Source organism: Ailuropoda melanoleuca, chromosome X (genome assembly GCF_002007445.2).
Source record: "Ailuropoda melanoleuca isolate Jingjing chromosome X, ASM200744v2, whole genome shotgun sequence".
Taxonomy (NCBI): Eukaryota; Metazoa; Chordata; class Mammalia; order Carnivora; family Ursidae; genus Ailuropoda; species Ailuropoda melanoleuca.
In genome coordinates, this window is record NC_048238.1 from 40,602,805 (window position 1) to 40,619,496 (window position 16,692).

Consider the following 16,692-nt stretch of genomic DNA (forward strand, 5'->3'; position numbering starts at 1 on the left):
ACAGGGAAACTTTTTACAAGTTTTCTAAAGGAAATGCTCTAAGGGAGGATGGAAAGCCTCGTTCACTTTTGACACCAGGGAAAATTCAACTGTTGAAAAATTTGTTTTGCCCTACAATTGCCTTCACACATTTCCCTGCTCGGTGCCCTATTCCAGGTCCACACTTCCCTCGCCTCTTGAATAGGGTCATCTATGACTATAGGCTCTCAAAATCCTTACCAACTCCATTCCTAAAGTAAACTGCCCAGAACAGCAGGCCGCTCCTCCCAGGGCCAGACACTCCAGCCCCGGCCCCACCAGAGGCCCGCTGTTATCAAAGGCTATGACTACAAGTTTCTTAGAACTGGCAGACGTTGCAGTTCTGCGGTCTAATTGTTACTCATTTCAAATATGGTAAAACCGACACACAGGAAAAGCCCAAATGGGTACCTAGGGCTTCGGGTCCCTGGCCAAAAAAGGGCACTTAAGGATTCCCCGCCCAGATTCAGGAGCCCCTCAAGTCAGCCCCAAGTGACTGAAAAAAAAATTCCTGCTTTACTCCCCCACGGTAAGGTTGGGGTTAAAGTCCGCGGCACGCAGGTCTCCACCCGACTGCGCCTGCGCGAGTCAGGACGTGCGAATTCGCCTCCGACCCTGACTTTTCAGGCGGCCCCTCCTAATCCGGAACACGACCCACATTCCGCCGGTCCTGCCTTGACAGGCGTGACCTAACCCAATAAGGATGGAGGGCTGAATCCAGCGGAGCCAATGGTGAACGTCCGAGGGGCGGCGGAGGCGGACTCTGCAAGGAAACAAGAAGACAGGCCCAAGATGGAGGCGGCGGTGGCCGTAGCGGCGTGACAGGTGAGGGCGGGTCCGGTGGGGTTGGGTTTCTGGAGCGACCGCCGGGCACGGGCAGGGAGCCGGGACCGAAAGCTTAGCCCCAGGATGGCTTCGCCTGGGCCCCGGCGCCCCCCGCCCGGAACCGGAGGAGTGGTTTGACCCGGGGCGAGACCATCGTCGGCAGCGGGGGTGGGGTGGGTAGACAGGAATAGGGGTGCAAGGCTGCGGGGGATGGTTTCGCCCGTCGCGTGTGGCAGTGCGCCTGCGCAGAGCTGGAAGGCCCTCGGTAGGCGGGGCCGGGCTGAATGGGGCCTGGGCTGTGGTGTGGTGCCCGGTCTCCCTCTAAACCTCCCTGAGGTCTCTTGATGAACCTGCCTTGCCGGCAACGGGGAGTGCGTGGAGCTGTGGTTCGCTAGTCGCGACCCATTAGGAGAATGTTTGAGGATTCCCCCATTACTTCTCTTTATCCCTCCCCAGCCTCCTTCCATTGTCACCAGTAATATGTCCGTGACCCCTTCGTTAGTTAGGGGGGATTTTCGACCCCTCCACCCCTGCTTCAAACCTGTTTATCTCACCTGGACAGTGTTCGGTAATGCACCATTACCCTCCATTCACCCGTGACAATGTCTGGTGATCTCCATTATCCACTCTTCTCCCCATTACAGTCCCTTCAGCACAGTTTCTGCTGAGTCCCTGTGAAGTCCCCATCACAGTCTGGTGACTGTCGGTAGCCACCTAACACAGTGTTCCAGAGCCTGCCATCGTGACAGCCCAGGACTTAGGGATTCCTGCAGGGCCCTTAAGAACACTGGTGCAATTCCCATTTCCCCCCAACTAAGGGCAGTATCTGATGATCTTCCGTTTCTTTCCCATCATCCGGCTGTGACTCCTCCCTCACCACAGTATCTGGTAACCACCCTTTCTCCATTAAAAACCCAGGACAGCCTGTTCGGGTCCTTTCTGTATCTAACACACCCAATTGCAGTGTGGCTTGACTCCCTTGTTATCCCCCAGCACAGAGTCTTGGTACTCCTGTGCCCTCCAGGACAGTGTGTGCTGCCTTTCCTTATGTCGTTACTACCCCCTCCGCTGCCCCCACCCAATCAGCGAATCCTAGACCTTGACCCTTAAGAGTGAGACATATAACAGGAGAGGCTGAGCAGAGACTGGATGAGTTCGAGGTGTTTACAAGATCCCCTGGCCGTTGTGTGTAGATTGGGCAACGGGGGTGGGGTGGGTGGGTAATGTGGAGCCTGGAGATTGAAATTTTTTTTTGTCCCCGCCACTTTGCTTCCAGACTTTCATTACTGGACCTCTGAATTCCTCCTGTGTTCTAGGAGCCCCATGGCACCTGCTAAGCCCCGCCTCAGCCCATCTTGACAAAGTCCTAGGCTCCATGGAGCCACCACGGGGCCCCCCTGCCAACGGGGCTGAGCCGTCCCGGGCAGTGGGCACTGTCAAAGTATACCTGCCCAACAAGCAACGCACAGTGGTGAGTCTGACGGGGACAAAGCTGGAGGGGGTGGGGATGGACCCAGTTCTAAGTCTTGGATCAGAACACTGACTGGGGGTGGGGAGAGGAGGCTTTTACAGAGGCCCGGGAAAGTCAGTGTTGGGCACTGACCGCCTGTCTGCACACACAAACGCACAGGTGACTGTCCGGGATGGCATGAGTGTCTACGACTCTCTAGACAAGGCCCTCAAGGTCCGGGGTCTCAATCAGGATTGCTGCGTGGTCTACCGGCTCATCAAGGGGTAAGTGTACCCCCCTCGCCACTTCGCCTCCCTCCACTGGGCACCCAGCCTCCCATCCCCTCCTCAGAGGCATCTGACTCCTTCCATCTGTCGTGCGGTTTCCCTTAGTCTTCCCTTAAGCTCAGGGAATCCATGAGTGCATGTAGCTTTTGTTTCATGAGTTTATTCGTTCATTGGCCTTTGAGGCCAGCAGCTCATCTCTCCTTGGCCCTCAGGTCCTCGCCCTGCTCCCGCACCTCATGCTGGAGTTCATCTGTGGTGTTCTTTCACGATTTCATCCATTTGCCAGCTCTCTGCACCTTCCGCTTCCTCATTCTTGGTCTGCCGAGCTGGGCCACGCTGGCCTTCCATTTATTCCTCTGTCCTGGGCTTCCTTAATTATTTTATTCAGCGCACACGTGGTTTTTTATTTGTCGTCTCAGGGCCGCGTCAGCCACTTTTTCAGGGGCTTGCTGAGTGCTTCTGAGATTTCGTGGTTTATTCGCTGTCTCCTTTGCTTCTCACCTTGTGGTTAAGAGCATGGACTCTTAATGCTGGCCAGCCACTCAGTCCTTTGTGGTCTTGGGCCAGTCACTTTATCCCTCTGAGCCTCAGTTCCCTCATTTGTAAGTTGGGGGCCAGGGTAGTAACTAGTTCCCAGAGTTGCCATGATGAAAATTAAACACGTCAGATGTTGCTCCATGGATGGTGGGCGTGGAGGGACTTTTGGGGGTTCCCTGCCTCCCATGATCCCTGTCCACCCTCTCACTCCCTTCCATGCCTCCTATAGGCGAAAGACAGTCACCGCCTGGGACACAGCCATTGCCCCCCTGGATGGAGAGGAGCTCATCGTAGAGGTCCTTGAAGACGTCCCACTGACCATGCACAATTTTGTAAGTGTGGGGTGGAAAGTCGGGGCAGACTGTGGGCATGGGACAGGGAGGGTCCCTGACCAGTCCTCAACCTTCCCTGCTCTGTGGCAGCAGGTACGGAAGACGTTCTTCAGCCTGGCGTTCTGCGACTTCTGCCTTAAGTTTCTGTTCCACGGCTTCCGCTGCCAAACCTGTGGCTACAAGTTCCACCAGCATTGTTCCTCCAAAGTCCCCACAGTCTGTGTTGACATGAGCACCAACTGCCGACAGTGAGCCTGGCCTGGTGTGGGTGGGGCAGTGGGGACGACAGAGGCCACAGGGTTCTTATAGACAGCTGACCCTTGTCCCCTTGCTGTATCCCCTCAATGTCCTCAAGGTTCTACCACAGTGTCCAGGATTTGTCCGGAGGCTCCAGACAGCACGAGGCTCCCTCGAACCGCCCCCTGAATGAGCCGCTAACCCCTCAGGGTCCCAGGTAGGGATGCCTTAGCTGAAGGCCTGTTGTGGGGAGAAAAAGATCTGGAGGCCTTTGTAGACCACAAGCCATACTTGATTCTTTTGTTTATTTGCACACACTTATTGAGCACCTATAGGTGTGGAGCTGTGGGACCTTGGCAAGTCACCTAATCTTTCTGGGCCTTTGTTTTCTCATCTACAGAGAGGGGATAATAATACTTTTTCCACATAGGGTTCTGGTGAGAATTTAAATGTGTTAAAGTATATCCAGTGCTTAGAATGAGATCTAGTGCAGAATAAGAAGTCTTTATTAATTACAAGTACATATATATAAGTATCTAACTGTTGCGTTAATTCTTGCAGTATGACCATGCTCAAGCCTTTCCATTTTGAAATATGTATTGTTTCATCATAAATTGTTTTTTATTTCTCCTTTATGTTAAGTATTATAATACTGTAGTAGTTCTATATTAAAGTATATTATTGCTCTAAGATAGCATAGGTTTATAAAATATGCATTTTATCTGTCTACGTGTTGTAGAATGTATACGGTACATTATATCACTACATCATGTGTTCTATTTATCCTATTTTTTTTTAAAGATTTTATTTATTTATTTGACAGAGATAGAGACAGCCAGCGAGAGAGGGAACACAAGCAGGCGGAGTGGGAGAGGAAGAAGCAGGCTCATAGCGGGGGAGCCTGATGTGGGGCTCGATCCCATAACGCCGGGATCACGCCCTGAGCTGAAGGCAGACGCTTAACCGCTGTGCCACCCAGGCGCCCCCTCTTTATCCTATTTTTATATAATATAAAACACATTTTTATGTAACATAAAATGGTAAAGTTAGGGTATTATGTTATTTTTAATTATGGGCATATGTGGATTAATTGCATACGCATTTCAGGATAGTGAAAGGTACATTTAAAATACATTTGTGACATTAAAGTATATATAACATATATCTATATATTAACATGTACAGCTATGTATAGTGTATACAGTTGACCTTGAACAACATGGGCTTGAACTACGTGGGTCCACTTACCTGTGGAGTTTTTACATGCAGTACCATAAATGTATTTTCTCTTAACGATTGTCTTAGAAACATTTTCTTTTCTCTAGCTTATTTTATTGTAAGAATACGGTATATAATAACCTAGAACATACAAAATATGTGTTAATTGTTTATCGATAGAGCTTCTGGTCAACAGTAGGCTCTTAGTAGTTACGTTTTTGGGGGAGTCAGAAGTTACACATGGACGTTCAGCTGGGCAGGGGGTCGGTGGTGCCCCTCATCCCTGCGTTGTTCAAGGGTCAGCTGTTTAATAATATTAGTGTAATATGCATATTCGGAAACGTTGGCATTTTAATACAGATAATATGTTGTATATTCTGTAACAATATATTTGAGTAGTACACACAATTAGAAGATATTATGTATAATTCTTTCCCCCACTGTCTATGTGGCTTGCTGTTCCTCCGTTAGGTCTTTATGCAGATGTCCCCTCAGGGAAGCCTTTCCAGACATCACCCGTGACGCTTTCTGTCTCCTTGTGTTGCTTTATTTTTTCCTTTATTGCACTTGTCACCAACGGACATATTAAATGTTCTTTGGTGTTTTTTGGCACTCTCTCCTCACTGGAACATCAGCCGCACGAGGGCAGGAACTTGTTTTCGCTTAGCCCACAGTATTAGTTCCACTCCGTAGAATGGGCTCTGCCACAGGGCAGGTGCTCCGTAAGTGTTCCCTGAGGAAGTGAATAGCAGTGATAACAGCAGACAGTGACTCTGAGCTAAACATACATTTACCGGGGTGGGGGGTGGCTTTGCTTGTTCTCTCCTTTGTTCGACAGTGATTTCACAGCCTTTCCCCTGCCAGCTCCTGCACCCTGCACCGCGACCCTGAGCACTTTCCCTTCCCTGCCCCTGCCAACGCCCCACTCCAGCGCATCCGCTCCACGTCCACTCCCAACGTCCACATGGTCAGCACCGCAGCCCCCATGGACTCCGGCCTCATCCAGGTTGGTGTTGGGGGGTCATTCCCCGAGGGCACTGGGCAGAGGGGAGAGCCGTTCCTCTTGGCTCCCGTGTCCCCTCTCTGACTCCCGTCCGTCTTCTTCCAGCTCACTGCCCAGAGTTTCAGCACTGATGGTGAGTCCACCCCCCACCCCACGCCCGGGCCCTACGCCCCCTCACGCCACCCCCCCTTGCCTCCACTCACATCCCCTCCATGATTGCAGCTGCTGGCAGTAGAGGTGGTGGCGATGGAGCCCCCCGGGGGAGCCCCAGCCCGGCCAGCGTGTCCTCGGGGAGGAAGTCCCCCCACTCCAAGTCTCCATCGGAGCAGCGGGAGCGGAAGTCCGTGGCCGATGACAAGAAGAAAGTGGTAAGCCCCGGGGGAGCCTTTGGCGGGGGGCGCCGCAGGCCGAGTGATGAGAGAAGCGGGCAGGCCTCTGAGACACCGCCCGTGTGGCCCACAGAAGAATCTGGGGTACCGGGACTCGGGCTACTACTGGGAGGTGCCACCCAGCGAGGTGCAGCTGCTGAAGAGGATCGGGACGGGCTCGTTCGGCACTGTGTTTCGCGGGCGGTGGCATGGTGATGTGGCCGTGAAGGTGCTCAAGGTGGCCCAACCCACAGCTGAGCAGGCCCAGGCCTTCAAGAACGAGATGCAGGTGCTCAGGTGAGGTTGCACGTGGGGGGGCGGGGCGGCTTTGGCGCCTCCCCGGGGAAAGGCCGCGCTCGGGGTGCTTCCCGCACAGGAGTCGTGTTTGTGCTGTGTTACAAGCATCATTGAGAGCTGTTTCTCAATCGGGGATGTCCCTTTCCCCTCTGGGAAATGGCTCTGTTTAGAGGCCCTCTGATGATACTGTTGTTTGGGTTTGGGTTGATACTGATATTAATTCACGTCTCCGCCTGCAAAACGTGGGTCTTCTCATTTGCCTGGCATGAGGTGGGTATGGCCGTAAGACATTGATGTTACTGCGTGCCTTCGCATTGACAGCATGCTGTTACCTGCAGTGCCGGGAAGCCTCCGCTCCCTCCTTCCCCTCTGCTTATATTACATCGTTAGTATTAGGCTTATCGCGTTGGATTCCTGTTATTAATCCTAGTAATGCCGTGATTCAAAGAACAGTACTATTTAACGTAATTGAGTCATTGTTTAATTAACGGTTGTAGTTGCTCTACTTAATACATCGTTAATACTGTATTAGTTAACTTGCACTGAGAAACCCCAGTGTTCCTTTTCTGCCACTTTAGTTACTACCACTCCTGGGGTTGCTGACGTGGACTTACCCTCTGACAAATGGGCACAATTATGTTACAGAGTTGATGTTATCATAATTTCTTGTGCTATTTTAACATTTATCCTCGTTATGGACACTGCAGTAAGAAAACTTTTATTCTCTGTTCCTCTCTGAAATTATTTGAGCACGCTGTTAGTTTGCATTCTATTAATATTTTAACCATAATCGGACCACTGTGAAGAACGCTCCTGTCCTCTGTTACCCACTCTGACGTGAGCAGAATTGCAGAGCATTCTTGATGTTGTTTGCATTTGTGTTACCATTATACCTGCAGTTACTCTCCTGTAAGGAGGAAAGGTTTTCTTCTAAACCAGAGGGGGATCTGTTCACCCGTGACGGAGTTTCTGTGAGGTAGCCTTAGGTACCCAGTAGCGATAACAAGGACAGTGACATTTTCAGGGTGCTTAGCTGTGGTAGGTGCTGTTCCAAGTGCCTTGCGGATTATTTGGTAACTGTTCTTGCCAACATCCCTGTAAAGTAGCTAATATAATGATCACAGTTTTGCAGTTGAGGAAAATGAGGCACAGAGAGGTTCAGCGTCGTCCCTGAGGTTGCACAGTGAGTACCTGGGGAAGCCTGGCTTGGAATACAGGATCTAATCTGAGTCCTAACTCCAAGCTCTTTACCTCTGAGCCTCTCATGGTGATTAACAGGATATAGTCACACGTCACTGGTATTTTTACCAGCATCTGTCAATATTAGGCTGCTGTATCAGTGAAGAAGGTTGGCGTTCCACTTTCTTGTCTGTAAAATGGTCACAGGCCCAGGTCATGGTCAAGGTCAGATGTTGGCAGGTGTTGATGATGGAGAGCCACTGGTCGGTAGAGGGGTAGGGGGCGGTAGTCTCTCCCTCCTGCTTTTGTTGGGAGACTTGGCTGAGGAGGCTGGGGACATAAGCCCCCGGGACGGAATCCTAGCCCATCAAACTTATCTCACAAGTGCATCGAGTCTGGCCGCGGTCTGGCCCTGAGCCTCCTGAAAGACAGGACAGAAATGACGACAGAAGGCAGCAGTGAACAGCACCATTCCTGATGCTCTTCGAAAATGAGTAACAGTTGCTCCTTCTCCTTCCTGCCCTGGTACCCCCTTCCCTGCCTACAGGAAGACACGTCATGTCAACATCCTGCTGTTCATGGGCTTCATGACCCGGCCGGGATTTGCCATCATCACACAGTGGTGTGAGGGCTCCAGCCTCTACCACCACCTGCATGTGGCTGACACACGCTTCGACATGGTCCAGCTCATCGATGTGGCCCGGCAGACTGCCCAGGGCATGGAGTGAGCCTCCCGGCCTGGGGACAAAGGGAGGGGGCCGGGAGGCTTGGGGTGGGGAGACGAGGTAACACCCGGCTGATTTGCCCTCTGCTTCCACCCCTACAGCTACCTCCATGCCAAGAACATCATCCACCGAGATCTCAAGTCTAACAGTATCTGCTTGTCCCCGTCTCCGGGCTTGGGTGGGGCGGGGGCTTAGCAGGGTTGGCTCTTGTTGGGGCCTTCTGGAGATGTATGGGGAGGGGCAGGTGTCACGTGACTTAATAGTGGCTCTAATGAGGGTCTCTTGGTCAGGACTCAAGGTTGTGGCTGGTTCGGGTGCTGTTGTTGGGGACTTTGGTCAGGGTCCGAGGTATGGAAGCTGTGGAGGAAGTGGCAGGCCCGGGTGCCACTTAAGGGGCTTCCTGGTCAGGAGTCCCGGGGTGGGGGCAGGCGTAGGGGGCATTAGTTGGAGTTCCCCACCTAAGTCAGGATTGTAGCTAGTTTGTGCGGTACTGGGGGGGCTTCTGGTGAGGGTCAGAGGCACGACTGGTGTGGGGACATCAGTGGGAATCGCCCAGTCAGGATGGGAGATGTGGCTCTTGGGAGCTCCTGTAGTGGCCCTTGACCCTGGTGGACATCTTCCTACATGAGGGGCTCACAGTGAAGATTGGTGACTTTGGCCTGGCCACGGTGAAGACACGGTGGAGTGGGGCCCAGCCCTTGGAGCAGCCCTCAGGCTCCGTGCTGTGGATGGTGAGTTGGGCCAGGCTGGACTGGGGCCATCTAGATAGGGGCCTGGGTGGCTGGGGCGCGATGTGGGGAGCTGAGTGGGGGTGGGGATGCTTGGGCCAGATGGGGGTGTCAGACGGCTCATGTTTTACCTCACGCGGGTGCTCTGAGTTGTACCCAGTGTGGCTAGTGGGATCTGGGATGATGGCTGGCCATTTGCTGACTTCCATGGTCCCCCTGCCTTGTCTTCCCTATTGAAGGCGGCTGAGGTGATCCGTATGCAGGACCCGAACCCCTACAGCTTCCAGTCGGATGTCTACGCCTATGGGGTTGTGTTGTATGAGCTCATGACCGGCTCGCTGCCTTACAGCCACATTGGCAGCCGTGACCAGGTGAGCCCCACACCTTACGCACAATCTCCCAGGCAGAGGGATCCCTTCAGCCTCCAAACTCCACATTGCCTCCTTTGTAAAGACCAGAAATGGCACACTTCCGCCAGAAACCCAAACTCTTCTGGGCTGAGAACTCTCAGAATTCTCTGGCCTTCCCTACCTAGAATCCCCTCCTTCCCTGCACATCTGCAATCCTCTGGGTCCTTGAAGTCCAGAATCTCCTGAATCCCCTCTACCCAGAATCCGCCATGGCCCCCAAACACCAGAAGCCCTCTGGAGCTCTAGATACCTACCGTCCTCTGGCCTGGGTACTCAAAATCCCCCAAGCCCCAAAGCCCAGAATCCCGTTTGTCCTAGTGACAGAAGCCATCTGTGCTTCTGGAATACTCACAGATACCCACAGTCATTCAGGCCTTGGGTATCTGGCAGGCTTTGGGGGCCCCGGAACCCATGATACTCTGGGCCCCAGGCTCTCCTAGTTCTCCAGGTTTAAGGCATGGAGTCTTCCAGGCCCTCAGAAACCTGGGATCCTCTAGGGTCTGAGCACTCACCATCTTACAGGCCATGTGGACCCATAGTTCTCTAGGCCCCAGAGCCCTAGAGAAATATGAGCCCCTGAGGTTTAGAGTCCTTTAGCTCCTTCCAGACCCAGAACTTCATGTTTCCTCTGACTTAGTACTTTCCAGGCTTGTAAGCCCCCTGTGAGGCCAGGGATACCTATAATTCTGGACTTCTCCCAAGCTTCAGTCCCTCTGTTCTGCAGAGACTCCCTGTCCTCAGAGACCCAGTCCCAAGTCCTCAGAGACCCAGTGTCCTTGGATCCACACGATCCCCGCGGCCCTCCAGACTCCAATACCCAGAGTACCCTAGTTTCCCCAAAAATGAGCCTCCAGAGCCCCTTAAGACCCAGAATTCCCTCAGCCTCCCAGCCCAGGCCCCCAGAACACCCGATTCCTGTCCCTGCAGATTATCTTTATGGTGGGCCGTGGCTATCTGTCCCCGGACCTCAGCAAAATCTCCAGCAACTGCCCCAAGGCCATGCGGCGCCTGCTCTCTGACTGCCTCAAGTTCCAGCGGGAGGAACGTCCCCTATTCCCCCAGGTGGGCCGGGTAGGAGGGCTGGACATGCTGGGGAGGGTGAGTCTGAGGAGGAGGAGGACTCCGAGATGTCAGTGGGAATTGTGCGAGTTCAAGGCTCAGAAGTGTACTGTGTGACGGGGTGTGTGTGTTTGTGTGTGCGTGCGCGCTCGTGCGCTCTTCCCCCATAGGCTGGGGTTTGTGGGTGTCGGGGTGCCCATGTGGCTCTGGACACCCCCCCCAACCTGCCCCTGCCCCCAGATCCTGGCCACGATTGAGCTGCTGCAGCGGTCACTCCCCAAGATTGAGCGGAGTGCCTCCGAACCCTCCTTGCACCGCACCCAGGCTGATGAGTTGCCTGCCTGCCTACTCAGCGCAGCCCGCCTTGTGCCTTAGGCCCTGCCCCCCGCCACCAGGGAACCAGTGTCAGCCTGCCACGCCAAGGAGCCCTGCCCACCAACCAATCAATGTTCTGTTTCTGCCCTGATAACTGCCTCAGGACCCCCATCCCCATCCTGGGAGATGAGGGGGTCCCCATGTGCTTTTCCAGTGCCTCTGGAATTGGGGGACCCCCAGAGACCAAGACCCCTGCTTCCTCCATAATTTGGTTTCCTCTTGGCTTTGGGGATACTTCTAAATTTGGGAGCTCCTCCATCTCCAATGGCTGGGATTTGTGGCAGGGATTCCACTCAGAACCTCTCTGGAATTTGTGCCTGATGTGCCTTCCACTGGATTTTGGGGTCCCCAGCACCCCCTGTGGATTTGGGGGGGTCCCCTCTGTGTCTTCCCCACCATTCAAGGACTCCCCTCTTCACCAAGAAGCACAGAATTCTGCTGGGCCTTTGCTTGTTTATTTTGCTTCCCGACTCTTCTCATGGGGTTCAGAGCCGCTGAAGGGTGGGGGTGAGTCCAGGCAAGGAGTGGTTGGGGGGAAGTGCGGACCACACAAACAGCGCCACTGCACGCATCACCACAGGCGGCACGATGAACGAAGACCACATATGCCAAGCACGGCACGAGAGGAGGCCACGTCAGTCACAGACACAGACATCACGGCAAAGGTGGGAAAGTGGAGGACTGCTGGCCCTCCGTGTGCAAAGGATTCTGGGAGGATGGGTGGAGTTTGCATATTTAAAGATAGCTGTCAGAGGCAGGAAAGTGGGAGTATGGGTCCCTGGGGAACAGAAGGGTCCTAGCAGTGGGAGGACCTCCCAGTGTGTTGAATGCGGTTGGGGGCGGTTTGGAGAAATTCTTGGGCCGGATATTGGCATCTGAGGAGGTGATCTCCAGAGATTGGAGGTCCGTGGAAAGGGGCTCCAAGGCAGGGGTATCTTAAGGATTTCGGAAATTCTGATGGGGAACAAGGTGTACTTGAGAGATCTGGTACCAGGTGTACGGTTTTCCAAGAATTTCGGGGCTCCAGGAGGGGACTCGGTGGTGGTAGGGCCAGGACGGGTTGCCTGGTGTTTGGGAGCTTCTGGGAAGGAAAGTGCACTCTGGGGGGCCAGGAGTAGAGGTCTTCAGGAATTTGGAGGTTCTAAAACTGAAAAGTAAGTCTTGAGGTGGCCAGGAGTGGGCTTTTAAAAGGACTTGGGAATTCCAAAAGTGAGAATTGGATTTAGGACCAGGATTGAGGTTTCCCCAGGGACTTGGGCATTCAGCCTCGTGAGAAGAGGGATCTCGGTGGACCAGGAGAGGGCTTCTCAAGGGATTTGGAGACTCCAAAAGTGAGAAATGGATTCAGGGCCCAGAGAGGGGTTTCCCAGGAGGAATTAAGGGTTCTCAGGGTGGGGTGTCAGTCGGAGAAGAGGCTGGCGAAAGACTTCCTCAGGCTGCGGATGGTCTCAGCTTTCACCTCGTCCTGGCTAAGGCTGGGCCTGGGCGGGGCTGGCTCTGGAAGGTTGAAGGCATTGGTCAGAGACTGGGATTTGCTAGAGAGAGACAAGGTGGAGGCATGGGAGGAAGGGGGGGTGGAGGAAGGGAGGAAGGGGAGAGAAACATAATGTTACCCCAGGCCCGGCCCAGCCCTGCCCCTCTAGTCCTGGGGCTGTGCCTGTGACCCTCCCACCCACCATCACAGGCCTGGACCCTGATGGATTCTCGGGTGGAGTGGGGGAGCCCTGGGCCAGGCTGGGAGGACTGGATCCAAGGTGAAGCCTGGGCTTAGTGGGCAGAGTTCCGGGCTGAACCTCCTCTGCACGTTCTAGGCCGGACTGGGAGGGGTGGGAGGTGCCGGTGAAGACGGGCGGGGGGCTTTCCAGTCTGGGCGAGGAGTCTCAGGGGCCACAGTGGGGTTTGCACCCAGGACAGGCTGGCGGAGGGCGGGGGGCAAGTCTAAGGGGGAACAGTTGGATGTGGTGGGGAGGACTTTTGAGCTAAGGTGGGGGGAGGTCTGGAGGGGACCAGAAGAGGTAGAGAGGATGGTGTGATGAACTGGGGGGAGACGGAGATGGCCCAGAAAGGAGCCTAGGCTGTAGGGAAAGCGTGAGGGCAGCTGGGAAGAGTGTGAAGTGACAGGAGGACTGTGAATTGGGCCGGGAAGAGTTTGGGGGTTCGGCTGGGAGGAGTCCGTTCGGGCAGGAGAAGGGTGCGTTGTGCTGGGAAGGCTCCAGACGGGCGGGGAGGAAGATGTGCTGGGCAGGGCGGTACTCAGGGAGGGTCAGCAAGGCACCTGGGTTGGGCCAGGAGGAGCTGGGGAGGGGGCTTTCCCAGGGGCCTGTTTGGAGGACTCGGAACTAAAAAGGGGTTTCTCTGGGATTCTGGCATGAGTCTGTGGGATGGAGGGCAGGAGCTTCTGTGAATGGGGGCGGTCGGCCGGGGGGGAGCTGTGTGTGTGTGTGGAGGGGTGGATAGCTCGGAGGAGGGTTCTGCCCAGACTGGAGATGGAGTTCTTGGGACTCCAGTTAGGGGACCTGGGTCCGAGGAGCCTGGGAGCTGGGGCCACTCTCCTGGTGCAGGAGCCTGTTTTGTGAGCAGCAAGGCGAGGGCTGCCGTGGGGTCCTCTTACTTGAGCTGGGGGTGCGGGGGTCCCCCGGCAGTGGCGGGTGGCGGCACGTCCTGGCTGGGTTTCTGGGCCAGCTGTGGCTTGGTGGGTCGTCCAGCAGGGCCCGGGCCACTGGGCCGCGGCTGCTGCGTGGTGGGTGGCCCAGTGCGGGGCATGGGACCCGCCTGGCTGGCCTGGCGTGTGGGGCCGGCAGGGCCCGGGGGTTTCTGGGGTGGGCCCTGGCGCTGCTGACCGCTCGGTGGGGCTCCCGAGGCCTTTGGCGGAGCCTGACCGGAGACGGATGTCTGACGGGTAGCCTGTGGGGGGCCTGCCTGGCGCTGGGGAGATGGGGAGGCTGGTGGGCGGGCTGCCTGAGGTGCCCCAGGTCCTCCTGCCACCGGCCGGGATTGGCGGCCTTGACCCTGGGTCAGCGGTGGGGCCTGGGACACAGGCTGCTGGGGCGCCGATGTGGGACTTGGTAGGCGCTGGGGCAGGGGACTGCCAGCTGGGGGTCCAAGGCCCGAAAGGTGCTGTTGGCCCTGCGGGGGCGGGCGCTGCTGCAACGGGGGTCCCTGGCGTTGGGGGCCTGGGCCCGGCTGTGGAGGGCCACCTGACGGACAGAAAAAGCACACACGTGAGAGGTGGGGGGTGAGGGTAGGGTTGCCAGTCCAGTAGGAGCCCAGGAAGCTGGCCCCCCCACTTACCCTGTGGTGGGGGTCGTTGCTGAGCCGGAGGCCCCGAGGGCTGCTGGGAGGTCTGGCGGCCCAAGGGCAGGGCCCCTGGGGACGGAGTCTGCGGCAGAGGAGTGGAGCAGGAGAGGTTAAAAATAGTCACCGGCCCGCCTGAGCCTCGGCCAATCAAAATGACCCGGGCTGCCCTGTGCTGGGTGTTGCCGCCTCTGTGGCTGTGCGGAGGGGCTGTCAGGCTGGGTGTGGGGCAGGGGGGACTAGTTCCCAGGGGTGGTGGGAGGCACTCTGGGAAATCAGGAGAGCGGCCGTTTGGTAATCGCCGCCGCACGTGTGGCAGGGCAGCGCCCAGGGCCTGGCCGGGGCCACCCCGCTAGCCTCCTGGGCCGCCTGGGGCCTCTCTCTGCACGGGGGGCTGACCTGGCTGTGGGAGCCCCGGCCGGGGGAGGCGTCCCGCTGCCGCTGCCGGGGCAGGGCCTGGGCCATCTTGTTGACCACAAGCTCCACGATGAGCTGCTTGTCTTCATCCTGGTGGTCCCCGATGAGCGGCATGGAGGAGCCCACCACCTGGGGGAGGCAAAGGGGTCCAGTGAGGCGAGAAGCGGGAAAGGTGCCCGGGAGGGTGACCGTGGGGAGGGGGACCGTGACCAAGTGCCTTCAGTTGGGGAAGGGCATGGCTGCTGCCAAGGAAACGGAGGCTCAGCTGGAGAAGCAGCAGTTCTGCAGTGAGAGGAAGGCTTGTCCTTCACAAGGTACCTTACCGCTCGGGAGGGGGTCCCCAGCTTAGAGCAGCGTTCCACGGATCAGGGCTGCTGGGCCGCATGCGGGGTGGCCCCTGAGCTAAGGAGTGGGTTTTACATTTTTTTAACTGGTGGGAAAACAAAAGAGCTCAAGCCACGTGAAAATAGATGAAGTTTAAATTGTTATGTCCATACGGTTTTAGGGGAACACAGCCATGCCTTTTTTTTTTTTCTTTAAACATCATGTCTTTGGCTGCTCTTGCCTAAAGCGTGCGCTGTCTGGCCCTTGACAGAAACATTTACCAATCCCTGCTCTATAGTTTGCTAAAATAGGTGCTCTGTAGTTCACGAAGAAGTTTGTGGCTTATGCAGTACTTGACAGTTCACAAAGCTCCTGTCCTTTTTCAAGGGACTAGGGGATATATGGTGTGTTTAGAGTTTGGAAAGTGCTTTGCTAGGGCACCACTGTTTACAAAATGCCTTATCACATATAAAGCGCTATGGGTTACCAAGTACTCCGAATTTTCAAGGCACTTTAGAGTTTATAAATGGCTTTACTGTTTCCCGGGGGCACTGCTGTCTACAAAGAACTTTGGAATGTTGAAAGTGCTTTGCTTCGATAACAGGGACCTCCTGGTTTACAGAGCTCCTTTTTGTAGAAAAAAAAAATTTTATAAAGCACTTTGCCATTCACCCAGCACTCCCTGCTTTAAAGGTACTTTACAGTGCACGAAGCCCTTTAGTAGCCACCTTCTGCGCCGTGGAGAGTGGCACAGTTCCCCGCAGGTCGCTGCCGTGCACCTGCCCCTCCCTCCATACCCTCCGCTTCCTGAGTGCTCCCACCTCAATGATGTGATCCCTTCCATCCTTGCCATGCAGCGCTTCCACGGCGCAGATGTCCAGTCCCCCAAAAATCTCTGAGCAGGTATCCACCCACAGCTTGTACCTGCCGACACGGGGCAAGGCAGCTGGTCAGCGCCTGGCTTGGGGCGTGCCACGCTTCCACCTGACCTCCCCTCCGGCCGAGCCCGGGCCACCCCCACCTGTCAGACATGGCAATCTGCTCGAGCATCGCAGAGCCGGTGTTGGTCTTCCAGTTTCCCGACACTGACGTCCTCCTGCGGGGAGGGGGGTAGAGCAGAGAGGACCGAGGCTCAGGGGAGCCTGGGCTGCACAGGGCAGGGGACCCTGACCCTGGCCCTGGTCTCTCTGCACTCACATGTAGGCTTTGTAGTTCTGCCCAATCTTCTGGACACGCACGTCATATTTGGCATCGATGAAGGGCTCGGCGGTGGCATACGTCTTGGTCAGGGCCACGACACTCGCGATGTCCTGGAAGTCGTGCTGGTTGTCCACCTTGACCTGTGGGGGTGGGACAGGGATCAGGGCCGGCTGAGGACAGGGCAGCAGCGGGCGGGCGAGGGGGGGCTGGGGTGGGGGCATCCACACCGATGACCCAGGGGAGCTGAGGACGTCACAATTCTGTGGCACTCAAGCATGCAGGAGTCTGGTCTCCTGGTTTTCACATGGACACAGAAGACACGTGGGGGGGGGTGCAAGTTGGAACACAAACGACTGAATTGTCCACTTTAAGTGGGTAAGTGGTATGGGAGGTGAATTGTATCTCCATA

General features: G+C 55.7%; 2 protein-coding genes across 4 annotated transcripts in view; one reads left to right on the forward strand and one right to left on the reverse strand.

Annotated features, from left to right (window-relative positions):
• Positions 1 to 711: 711 nt before the first annotated feature.
• ARAF (A-Raf proto-oncogene, serine/threonine kinase) lies at positions 712 to 11,491 on the forward strand. Of its 2 annotated transcripts, none has more exons than XM_034649379.1 (16): positions 712 to 843; positions 2,160 to 2,314; positions 2,474 to 2,577; positions 3,347 to 3,449; positions 3,543 to 3,697; positions 3,805 to 3,903; positions 5,769 to 5,910; positions 6,013 to 6,040; positions 6,130 to 6,275; positions 6,370 to 6,572; positions 8,299 to 8,475; positions 8,578 to 8,624; positions 9,089 to 9,207; positions 9,444 to 9,575; positions 10,542 to 10,676; positions 10,914 to 11,491. In XM_034649379.1, exons 2-16 carry the CDS (start codon positions 2,219 to 2,221, stop codon positions 11,046 to 11,048), a joined length of 1,821 nt encoding a protein of 606 aa, XP_034505270.1. In that variant the 5' UTR covers positions 712 to 843; positions 2,160 to 2,218; the 3' UTR covers positions 11,049 to 11,491. The 2 variants fall into 2 exon arrangements, with proteins under 2 accessions (XP_034505270.1, XP_034505269.1); XM_034649378.1 differs by having other exon boundaries at positions 713 to 843; positions 2,120 to 2,314.
• An 844-nt stretch (positions 11,492 to 12,335) lies between these two features.
• SYN1 (synapsin I) overlaps positions 12,336 to 16,692 on the reverse strand; it is a 46,505-nt gene continuing 42,148 nt past the window's right edge. Inside the window, exons 7-13 of one of the 2 annotated variants that reach the window (XM_002917774.4) lie at positions 16,281 to 16,423; positions 16,105 to 16,179; positions 15,905 to 16,007; positions 14,742 to 14,888; positions 14,340 to 14,427; positions 13,660 to 14,245; positions 12,336 to 12,583 (exon numbers count right to left, since the gene is read on the reverse strand). In XM_002917774.4, the coding sequence (XP_002917820.3) occupies positions 12,448 to 12,583; positions 13,660 to 14,245; positions 14,340 to 14,427; positions 14,742 to 14,888; positions 15,905 to 16,007; positions 16,105 to 16,179; positions 16,281 to 16,423 (1,278 nt within the window). In that variant the 3' untranslated portion in view covers positions 12,336 to 12,447. The remainder of the gene's footprint in view (positions 12,584 to 13,659; positions 14,246 to 14,339; positions 14,428 to 14,741; positions 14,889 to 15,904; positions 16,008 to 16,104; positions 16,180 to 16,280; positions 16,424 to 16,692) is intronic. The other variant, XM_034649371.1, reaches the window with a different exon arrangement.

What these genes read in the sequence shown, in the direction of transcription:
- ARAF (XM_034649379.1), top strand. Translation starts at nt 2,219, where the DNA reads ATGGAGCCACCACGGGGCCCCCCTGCCAACGGGGCTGAGCCGTCCCGG. An exon ending in ATGAGCACCAACTGCCGACA is followed by an intron (nt 3,698 to 3,804) that starts GTGAGCCTGGCC and finishes AATGTCCTCAAG; the next exon opens with GTTCTACCACAGTGTCCAGG. An exon ending in CAGACTGCCCAGGGCATGGA is followed by an intron (nt 8,476 to 8,577) that starts GTGAGCCTCCCG and finishes CCACCCCTACAG; the next exon opens with CTACCTCCATGCCAAGAACA.